This window comes from Oppia nitens, unplaced genomic scaffold, assembly GCF_028296485.1.
Source record: "Oppia nitens isolate AA-2021 unplaced genomic scaffold, nextdenovo-longstitch-racon4-pilon3 scaffold2_pilon_pilon_pilon, whole genome shotgun sequence".
NCBI classification, from domain to species: Eukaryota; Metazoa; Arthropoda; class Arachnida; order Sarcoptiformes; family Oppiidae; genus Oppia; species Oppia nitens.
In genome coordinates, this window is record NW_026533210.1 from 4,457,286 (window position 1) to 4,469,398 (window position 12,113).

The 12,113-nt window shown below is 28.6% G+C and overlaps 2 protein-coding genes across 2 annotated transcripts; both read right to left on the reverse strand.

The window, feature by feature from the left end:
* Positions 1-166: 166 nt before the first annotated feature.
* LOC128955744 (multidrug resistance-associated protein 1-like) lies at positions 167-5,102 on the reverse strand. Its single transcript, XM_054301417.1, has 9 exons — positions 5,046-5,102; positions 4,771-4,953; positions 3,777-4,695; positions 3,193-3,721; positions 1,688-3,085; positions 1,570-1,630; positions 1,317-1,519; positions 605-1,241; positions 167-538 (listed from the first exon to the last, which is right to left on the reverse strand). The coding sequence occupies exons 1-9, from the start codon at positions 5,067-5,069 to the stop codon at positions 167-169; spliced, it is 4,326 nt and encodes a 1,441-aa protein (XP_054157392.1). The 5' UTR covers positions 5,070-5,102.
* A 1,238-nt stretch (positions 5,103-6,340) lies between these two features.
* On the reverse strand, positions 6,341-11,250 carry LOC128955746 (ATP-binding cassette sub-family C member 2-like). The gene is made up of 11 exons (XM_054301418.1): positions 11,227-11,250; positions 11,150-11,156; positions 10,241-10,594; positions 9,983-10,099; positions 9,391-9,919; positions 8,384-9,318; positions 7,871-8,212; positions 7,782-7,822; positions 7,502-7,704; positions 6,779-7,415; positions 6,341-6,712 (listed from the first exon to the last, which is right to left on the reverse strand). The coding sequence occupies exons 1-11, from the start codon at positions 11,248-11,250 to the stop codon at positions 6,341-6,343; spliced, it is 3,561 nt and encodes a 1,186-aa protein (XP_054157393.1).
* Between the last annotated feature and the right edge of the window lie 863 nt (positions 11,251-12,113).

Consider the following 12,113-nt stretch of genomic DNA (forward strand, 5'->3'; position numbering starts at 1 on the left):
AATATAAAGTATTGTTACTTATTTCAGAAAAAACATTTATTTTACATAATTATAAATACCGGTACATAAATATTTATTGTATATATTACAATATTGTATATATAAATCAGACATTATTATGCTATAATTTACTTATTATAATTTATATAATGAATTAAATAGTTAATCAAACGATTCCGAATTCTTTGGCTAAACTATAAAATATAGAACCGGAATCCCGGAGCAGATTGTCTGGTGAATCCATTTCCTTAATCATCCCGTTATCCAATACTATAATCTTATTGTAATCCAATACTGTATTCAATCGATGAGCGATTGTCAGTACTGTTGAATCGCTGAACTCTTCCTTAATAGTCGATTGAATCAATAGATCGGTCTCCAGATCGCAGGCAGCGGTCGCTTCGTCGAGGATTAGGATACGAGTGTTACGTAACAGAGCTCTGGCCAGACATACAAGTTGTCTCTGACCGGCACTCAAGTTATTACCGCCTTCTTCTATCTCATACAATAAACCATCACTTGATTGCGATATAAAGTCCTATTAATTTAAAAACAAATTAATATAATACTGTAATTGTTTACTCCTAATATTATAGGAGTCTACCTTTAAGTGCGACCTTTCCAATGCTGTCCACAATTGTTGGTCTAAATAGTCATCTAATGGATCCAAATTAAGTCTAAGAGTTCCGGCAAATAGATTGGGTTCTTGTGGTATAATTGTTAGTTTAGATCGCAAGTCATGTAATCCAATTTTTGTGATATCAATTCCATCGATTATAATTTGACCGGCTTTCGGTTCAATTATTCTAAACAGTGCCAAAGTTATCGATGATTTTCCGGCACCGGTTCGGCCAACTATTCCTACTTTCTCTCCCGACTCCACTCGAAAATTTATATTTTTAAGTACCGGTTCCAACTCTGGTCTATACGAAGCCGAATAGTCTATGAATTCAATCTTAGCTTTTGTGGGCCAGTTATCCAAAGGTTTGTTACTATCATTTGATTCCCATTCACTTTCACTATTCAATTGTGAATACTCTCTGACTCTTTCAACAGATACCATATGTGTCTCTAATTCTGCCGTAACTCTTAAGACCCATGAGATGTGATTAATGACATCAAATGAATACATGAGTACAAAGCCGGCAAAACCCGAACTAATTTCGTTTCTTTTGAATGCTATTATCATTGCCGTTGAAAATGTTATAATAATACCTATAACTGATGTCCAGATTTCTATCCTAAGTTACAAAATATTACATCAAAATTAATAATACAATTGAATTACTACTAATTTATTTATTTAATTAACAGACCACATGACAGCTGAATATTTGTGTCGCTCGACATTAATGTTAAGATCAATTAGTCTTTGCAGTCTCTCGACAAACATTTGTTGGACTTCATAGACTCGTATAGAAACTGCACCCGAAATGCTTTCATTAAAATGACTATAAATCGGCGATCGGGTAATTGATATCAAACGATTTAATTGTCGTGATGTCCACAGATATAGTCGCTATGAAATTAATATTATAATTTATAATTTAAAACCTTACTAATACTTACGTATAGAAAAAAATAAGTCACTAAAACAATTGCCATCAATACAGTCATATAAGCGTTGATATAAACAATAATAATAAAAATCAATAGAAAGTAAATAAATTCTTTGAGAAAATCAAACAAAAAATAGGGTATCATATCGTCAATCATATCGAAGTCGTGATTAAAGCGATTAAGAATTCGACCCAAAGGTGTGGTATCGAAGAAGGATAACGGAGTTCTCAATACACTATACAACATATCTTTATGCAGGACTGTTGAGGCTCTATATGAACAAAACGTGATCGTCAACTGTCCTCCCATTATAAACAGKGCGTTAAAGAGGAATAGTACCAAATAAACTGTCAAATAATAAGTTTTATTGTCGGTCTCTGTGTTTATTTGTGATGAATTATTTGAAGCCCACAAACTTAACCAATAGGTACCACCGATTTCTGTTCCGTCATATAATAGACAAAAGATAACCAGTAATAGTGATAACCATAGACTACAGCGACGCAAGTAATCTAAATAAACTGTAAGTCTAACACTTCCAAACTGTTGATGTTCTTCATCGATGAGATTATTATTAGATGAATCCAATTCATCATTTAATTTGTCATCAATTTTATCACCAGAAGTGCGACTTAAAGTTGATATTTGACGCGAAGTTTGTCTTTTAATATTTTGTAAATTCATTTCCGATACGCGATCGTCATTATTAACATTACTTATCATATGTTCAGAAAGCATACCCCTATCGGACAACTCGTCATAAGTACCGGAATCCAGAATATGTCCATCGCTTACAATAATAATAGAATCCATATCTTTAAGAAAGTGTATGTTATGTGTGGCTAATAAACGTGTCTTTCGTCTTAATATTCCTTTTGGTCCGATCACGTGTTCAAACAGATGTTGAGCTACGTGTGCGTCCACAGCAGCCAACGGGTCGTCCAATAGATACACATCTGTGTCCTGATATACAGCTCGGGCTAAACTCACTCTATGTTTTTGTCCGCCACTTAAATTGATTCCCTTTTCTCCGATTTCAGACAAATCACGCGCCGGTAATAAATCAAAATCTGTTTTGAGAGCACAGGCAGTGATTACTCTCTCATATTTTGATTGCCTGTAGTCGGAGACAAACACTATATTATCTCTTAAAGTCATGTTTTGAATCCATGCCGTTTGTGGCACATAAGCAACGGTTCCATTTATTTTTGGTTGATTACCACTCATACAATACATATCACCCATCAATGCTGATAGTAGTGATGACTTTCCTGCTCCCACTCTCCCAACAATTGCAACCAATGATCCCTTTTTAATATTAATTTGAATATCTTTAAGTATGGGTTCACTATCTCTATTCCAACCAAATGAACTATTATTTAATGAAACCACACATTCATTTTCATCAATACTATCAAAACAATTACATTCATTGTATTTCTCTAATTCTTCAGAACTCAAAAATTTTCTGATTCTTCTGAATGAAACAATAGCTCTGATTAATAATATGATTGACATCGGAAAGCTGTTTACAAATTAAAATAAATTATTTACCGTAATATTATATCATATTTTTATTTATTTAATTTTCTAAATAAAAGTTAATTAAATGATTATATATTATTGACTTACGTAGTCAATGGTACTCTTAATAGGTTATATACAGAGAGCGATACAAAAGCATTTTTTGCTGTAAATCTTTGTCCTGAAGTCAATGTATAGACTGTAAAGGTTAGGCCAGCGATAATCATAGGAAGTGAGTTAAATGTGATATACATCGCACAACTCCATACATTTCCTTTAACTAATTTGTATAACTCCTGTCTCCGGACTTTACTAACTCTATCAATGAATGGCTTTTCCCAACCAAATAGTTTCAATAGTTTAATATTATTTAACATTTCACTGATTTGTGCCATTCGTTTGTCTTTCATTGACATCTGATTTTTCTGGAGATCACTAACTTGTCTCATGACATACGTTGTGAATGGACCGACAATTAGCATAATCCCAATGATTGTCATCGATGACGGACCCAATTGTTGCCATAATATGTAGAGTCCAATTGAAAGACTTATAGGAATTGAATATAATTCAGTCATAACGTGAAAAAATCTGCAAATCTCTGATACGTCGACACCCATTAGATTATTGATATCACCTAAAAATTAATTTTATTTTTTTATATAATTTTAATTATTAGTTATATTTATTACCAGTTGTGTATTTTCTACGTGAGTCGGAACTAAGTTTAAGCATTTTTTTATATAAAGCACAGGTAAGTGCCGATTGAACTCTATAATAGGCAATACTTAAATAGTTAAAGCTATGAGAACTGCATAATCGTCCGATTAATGTAAAGAAACAATAGATAATAGCATAATATATGCCGTGCCATAGTTGACTTTCCTCATTGGAAACAAACTCAATAAGTTTCCCCAAAATATAGGGTTGAATAAAAGCGGCTCCAATACTAAATAACATTAAAACTGATGACATAATGTATGGCATCCACGCCGTCCACCAAATTAATGGCAATAATTTGATTACTGGTACTAATCTTGTGTTTGGATTATAATTTTTATGTTCAGTTTCATATTTATGAAATGCGCTCCGGGAGGTTATATAATCACAAAGTGGTAGCAAATATTGTTTTAAGTCGACATCAGTTTTGTATCCAACTTTCAACAACTTTCTCATCCAAATTCTGAATATACGGGAAAATATATTGAAGTCATTCATTGGACACTTTAATTGACAATCGCTGTCCAATAGTTCAAATTCGGCGGACGGTTGGTTTAGACACGATATGATTAMTCCTTGAAAGTTGAGATAAACTTCAATACAAATTATGATGAATGCAAACTCATAAATTTTTTCATTATTATAAAACATATGATATAAACTAATTGATGCACACAATAAACTTGTCAACCATTGCACAGGTATTGTAATCGGGTGTCGATAACCATATCGACGAAATATAAGCACAAGAGTTAGTACTAAACAATAAGTGACTAATTTTATAATATTTGCAAATATTTCACTCATCAATAAAACTTTATTGTTATTATTTTGATAAATATTGTCCGAAAGTTTGATAATTGAAGTAATAATTAACAGCCAACAAGTAATCTAAAACAAACCAAAAAAAACATTATTATTATTATAATGAAAAATATAATTTATGTGAATAAACAAAAAGTATACCAAATGCATAACATATTTCCAATTTTTATTAAATGGCCTAGATGTTTTAAATGAATTGTTAATGGTATAGATATCAAATGGCAATAGAGTTAAAATTATGATCATTGGTAGGACAGGTAGTATGGTTTGTATGAAACATTGTGTCAATTGAGGAACATTAGTATCCCATGTCATACTCTGATTCTACAAAAATAATAATTTTATATAAATATAATATTAATCAAATTATTAGTAGAAAATTTTCAAATAAATATAATTATTAATAATAATAATACCCAAATTGGTGTATTGCAAAACATTTTTCACCAAGAACAACTTTAATACAAAAAAAATACTTAATAAGATATTGCAATAAAGTTAGACACTTAAAAGTTTAAAATTAAAAATATTTTTTAGTGTACACTACTATACAGCATACAAGTATTATTGTACAGTATTGACAACTTATTAATGAATATTGAATAAACTTGATTTGTAGTTATATACTATACAGTATAAAATGTTTGACATTAAATATTTATTACTATTTACTAAATATATTGAAAACGATAAAAAAAACTATAATAATAATTAAATCATTGCAATATACATTAAAAATAAAATTTTATAGTAAATACTATAAGTAAATAATGATAATTTATTAATAAATGTTTATAATTTACACAGCTTTATATATATAGTACACTGAATATCAATTAGATGTATTGGAAAATTGCTTATCTAATGATGCAGTAAATATTTCATCTAATATTTACAAAACATGTAATATAAATACGAAATAAAAACTTAAATTATCATATTACCATATATGGTTAAATAAAATTTTTCAAATTCAAAATTGAGCGCAATTTTTCATAATATGATTTTTAAATTAAAGTTAATATAAATTAATTCTAATTAAATTAAATTAAAAGTATATTACTATAAATTAATGATTATTTATATAATAATTTATTGATTAGTCATGTTATTAATGTCAAAAATTATATACACCTGCTTTAATAATAAATGTATCATGCTAATATTTAGTATTATGTTCTAAAAATAATTTCCTTATATGGTAATAAATTATGAATTTAAAACTACTGTAAATGTATAGTATAATATGTATTACATAATACCGTATTATACATAAGATAATCAATATAACTTGAAATATAACGTGAATGTACTTTATTAACCTTGAATTATGTTTTATAAATTAACTATTTAGATCCATGTTTTAATAATAGTTTATTATAAACAGTATATACTGTATACTGTATATGTTTTTATTTAATAAATTAATAATCTCGCGACACATTAAAAGTAATATACACAAGCATTACCAAATTATATAGTAGTATACAGTAGATATACATTAAATAGATTTGAAAAATTAGCAATTAATATAATTGATATTAAATTAATATAAAATAAATAGAAAATAATATTTAAAAAATTCAATTTAATTATTTTATTTTATAATTTAGTTATAGTAGATTTAAATTACTAAAATTCAATGATAAAAATATATTTATTTAATAAAAACAAAATAACAAAAAAAAGTATTTAATAAATTGACAACAATTCAAACAATTCCAAATTCTTTGGCTAAACTATAAAATATAGAACCGGAATCCCGGAGCAGATTGTCTGGTGAATCCATTTCCTTAATCATCCCGTTATCCAATACTATAATCTTATTGTAATCCAATACTGTATTCAATCGATGAGCGATTGTCAGTACTGTTGAATCRCTGAACTCTTCCTTAATWGTCGATTGAATCAATAGATCGGTCTCCAGATCGCAGGCAGCGGTCGCTTCGTCGAGGATTAGGATACGAGTGTTACGTAACAGAGCTCTGGCCAGACATACGAGTTGTCTCTGACCGGCACTCAAGTTATTACCGCCTTCTTCTATCTCATACAATAAACCATCACTTGATTGCGATATATAGTCCTATTAATTTAAAAATAAATTAATATAATACAGTAATTGTTTACTGTTAATATTATAGGAGCCTACCTTCAAGTGCGACCTTTCCAATGCTGTCCACAATTGTTGGTCTGAATAKTCATCTAATGGATCCAAATTAAGTCTAAGAGTTCCAGCAAATAGATTGGGTTCTTGTGGTATAATTGTTAGTTTAGATCGCAAATCATGTAATCCTATTTGTGTGATATCAATGCCATCAATTATAATTTGACCGGTTTTCGGTTCAATTATTCTAAATAGTGCCAAAGTTATCGATGATTTTCCGGCACCGGTTCGGCCAACTATTCCTACTTTCTCTCCCGACTCAACTCGAAAATTGATATTTTTGAGCACCGGTTCCAACTCTGGTCTATACGAAGTCGAATAGTCTACGAATTCAATCCATGCATTTGTGGGCCAATTATTAATAGGTTTGTAACTATCACTTGATTCCCATTCACTTTCACTATTCAATTGTGAATATTCTCTGACTCTTTCAATGGAAACCATTTCTGTTTCTAATTCTGCTGTTATCCTTAAAACCCAAGTGATGTGATTAATGATATCAAACGCATACATCAATACAAAAGCAGCCAAATTTGGATTTATGTCCTCTTTTTTAAAAACAATTATTATTGATGTAAAAAATGTAATCAGAATACCGATAATTGTGACCCAAATTTCAACCCTGTATTTCAATATATATAAATTTTTATATAAATTTTACTGTAAATAAATATTAAATAATATATATAAATATTATTATTTACAGACCACATAATTGATGACAACTCGTGTCTCTCAACATTAATGTTGAGATCAATTAGTTTTTGCAGTTTTTCGGTAAACATTTGTTGGACGCGATAGACACGTATGGAAACGGCACCTGAAATGCATTCATTGAAATGACTATAAATCGGCGATCGGGTGATTGAAGTCAAACGAGTCAATTGTCGCGATGTCCACAAAAATAATCGCTATTGAAATTTAGTTAATTAATAGTATTACGTATTTTTAGTATTACATTATGTATTTAAAAATGTCCTGTACTTACATATATGTAAACATAAATCAAAAAAGCAATTGTCATTAATATAATCATATAAGGATTAATGATTGCAATAATAATCAAAATTAACGAACAATATAGAAATTCAATAAGAAATTCTTGCAAACAATAGGGTATATCGATGTCAATCATATCGAAGTCGTTGTTAAACCGATTAAGAATTCGACCCAAAGGTGTGGTGTCGAAGAAGGATAACGGAGTTCTCAATACACTATATAACAGATCTCTATGGAAAACAGTTGAAGCCTTATAACGACATATTGTTATTGTTAATTGTGCACAACTTATTAATAGTGTGTTCATCAATAAAATAACAAAATAAATGGACAGATAATAGGTATTATCAGAGATTGATGTGTTTAGTTGTGTTGTGTTATGTGAAGTCCATATTGTTAGCCAATAACTGCCACCAAATTCTGTGCCATCAAATATGAAACAAAATGTTAATAACAATATTGTTAACCATAGACCACAACGATTAATATAATCCCAATAATCTCTTATCTTAATACTACCAAACTGTTGCTCTTCTTCTTCAATCAGTTTATTATTACCGATTTTTTCATTATTTTCAATATTTTTATCGCCAGAAATATTACTTAAAATAGATGTCTGTCGGGATACTCTTCTCTTGAGATCCGAAGAACCCATTCGTGACAATCGATCTTCAGTTGAAAGTGATTTATTGTCAACACTGTCATTAGTTTTAAAGATCTCTTCAGAAAGCATTTCTCTATCGGACAACTCTTCATAAGTTCCGGAATCCAGAATACGTCCGTCGCTCACAACTATTATATAATCAGTATCTTTGAGAAAGTGTATGTTATGTGTAGCCAAAAGTCGAGTTTTTCGTCTCAACAATCCTTTTGGTCCGATCACGTGTTGGAATAAGTGTTGAGCCACGTGTGCGTCCACAGCAGCCAATGGGTCGTCCAATAGATACACATCTGTGTCCTGATATACAGCTCGGGCTAAACTCACTCTATGTTTTTGTCCGCCACTTAAATTGATTCCCTTTTCTCCGATTTCAGACAAATCACGCGCCGGTAATAAATCAAAATCTGTTTTGAGAGCACAGGCAGTAACTACTCTCTCATATTTTGTCGATTCATATTCAGAGACAAAAACTATATTATCTCTTAAAGTCATGTTTTGAATCCATGCCGTTTGTGGCACATAAGCAACGGTTCCATTCATTTTTGGTTGATTACCACTCATACAATACATATCACCCATCAGTGCTGATAGTAGTGATGACTTTCCTGCTCCAACTCTCCCAACAATTGCAACCAATGATCCCTTTTTAATATTAATTTGAATATCTTTAAGAATGGGTTCGTCATCTCTATTCCAACCAAATGAACTGTTATTTAATGAAACCACAAATTGTTTGTCATTATTACTATTAATACAATTATCATAAAATTCATTAGAAGTATCCAATTCTTCAGAACTCAAAAACTTTCTGATTCTTCTGAATGAAACAATAGTTCTGATCGAAGACGTTATACTTCTTGGAAACCTAGTATTCAAAGACAAAATAAACTAAAATTAATTTATCTAATACTTCAATGTTTATAATACAATCACATACACAGACAATGGGTTTCTCAATAGATTATATACAGAGAGAGTTACAAAAGCACTTTTTGCACTTAATGTCTGTCCCGATGCTAATGTATAGACTGTAAAGGTTAGGCCAGCGATAATCATAGGAAGTGAATTAAATGTGATATACATAATACAGTTCCAAACATTTAAATAAACTAATTTCCATAACTCCTGTCTCCGGACTTTACTAACTCTCTCAATGAATGGCTTTTCCCAACCAAATAGTTTCAATAATTTAATATTATTTAACATTTCACTGATTTGTGCCATTCGTTTGTCTTTCAATGACATCTTTTCTTTATGAATATTACTCATATTTTTCACGACATATGTTGTAAATGGACCGACAAATAGCATAATAGCAATGAGTGTCATCGATGACGGACCCAATTGTTGCCACAATAGATAAATAGCAATTAGAAAACTTATTGGTATTGCATATAAATTAGTCAATGCATAAAAATATCTGCAAATCTCTGTCACATCACCACCTAATAAGTTATTGATCTCACCTATGATTTAAGCAATTTATTAATTAAAATCTATTAACTATTAATTAACTATTAATGTATTACCAGTTGTGTATACTCTGCGAGAGCCGGGACTAAGTTTAAACACTTTGTTATATAAAGCACAGGTAAGTGCCGATTGAACTTTATAATAGACTAGATTTGCATAGTTATTGCTATGTGCTATACATAATTTACCAATTAATGTAAATATACTATAAATTATTGAATAACATACGCCATGCCATACATAACTATTCCGATCGGACAGTAAATCAATAAGTTTTCCCAAAATGTAAGGTTGAATAAAATTAGAGAAAATACTTAATAATCTTAAGACAGCAGACATGATGTACGGCAACCACGCCATCCCCCAAATCATTGGTAATAAACGCATTTCTGGTAATAATCTTGATTTTTGATTATATTTTTCATTTATAGATTCATATATTTCATATGATCTCTTAGTAGTTATATAATCACAAAGTGGTAGTAAATAGTCTTTTAAATCGACATCAGATTTATATCCAACTTTCAATAACTTTCTCATCCAAATCCTGAATATACGTGAAAATACATTGAAGTCATTCATTGAACACTTTAAATAACACTCGTTGTTATCCAATGGTTGAAACTCATTGGACGGTTGGTTTAGACACGATATGATCAATGCTTGAACTGTTAGTTCAATTTCAACACAGTTTATAATTGTTATAAACAAATAGTTATTATAATTTTTGTTAACAAACAAATGATATAAACTAATTGTTGCACACAATAGACTAGTCAACCATTGGACGGGTATTGATATCGGATGTCGATATCCGTATCGATGAAATACAATCATAAAAATTGTAACAAAACTATGTTTGACTAATTGAATTACATTTGCAAATAAATCACTTATTAATATGTTTTTGTTATCCAATAAAAATATATTATGTGATAGTTTACTAATTGAACAAATGATTAGTAAATAACAGGTTGTCTGTAATTAAATGATAATTAAAKAGTTTTAATTAATAAATTATTTGAAACTATTATAAAACATATTTACTAAATAAAATATATATTTCCAGTGATTTTTTACTGGTTTATAATATTTAAATGATTTGTTGACAGTGTATAAGTCATATGGCAATAGAGATAACATTATGATCATTGGTAAGACAGGTATTATGGTTTGTATGAAACACTGTGTCAATTGGGGAACATTAGTATCCCATGTCATACTCTGATTCTGTAAATAATTTATATGTCATTAATTAAATTATAATAAAAGTTTTTTTTAGAAATATTATTAGTAATACCCAAATTGGTGTATTGCAAAACATTTTTGAACCAAGATCAATTTCAATAATATATTAATTAATAAGATGTTGATAATAATGTATTTAATAAAAAATTTATATTAATATAAAAATCTCTTTTATTATACAGTATAYATATATAGTATTATTGTATAATGTATTTATGAAATTGTTACTAAAAAACAATATTTATATACTTAATTCCTATTTATATACAAAATGATTGTCACTATCGTATAAAAATTAACATATATTATATTTTCGTATAGCATTATAACTTATGTTTTATAAGTTAACAAATATATATAAATATTAATAATTATTTATTATTTACACAGCTTTATATAAATATACTGTATAAACTGAATACCAATTAAAATTTTATCGGAATAAAAAATTTTATTTAATGTTATGCACTAACCATTTCATCTAATATTTACAAAAATTGCAATAGAATTAGTGTATAGTAAATAAATTTAACTTATCATATTATCTATAAATAAATAACTAAAATATTTAAAAATTAAAATTTGTAAAAAATTTATTGAATGTAAATTAATTAAGACTATTATTATTTTAATTATAAATAATCATTTACTGTAAAATTATATTATAACTGATTTACAGTACTGTGTATTGAATGTATTATATTATATACAATTTTACCTAAATTCATCCAAATATAATTGATATAACTCACAATTATAAATTTATAATTAATGTATAATAAGTGAATGTACTTTATTAACCTTGAATTATCTTTAAGGTATTATCTATTTTATATAACATTGAAGTTTTAATTTTTAATATTGTATTTTAAAAAGATTTATTTCAACTTTTCTCAACTTTAATACAACTATTTATATATACTAAAATAAATTTTTGTC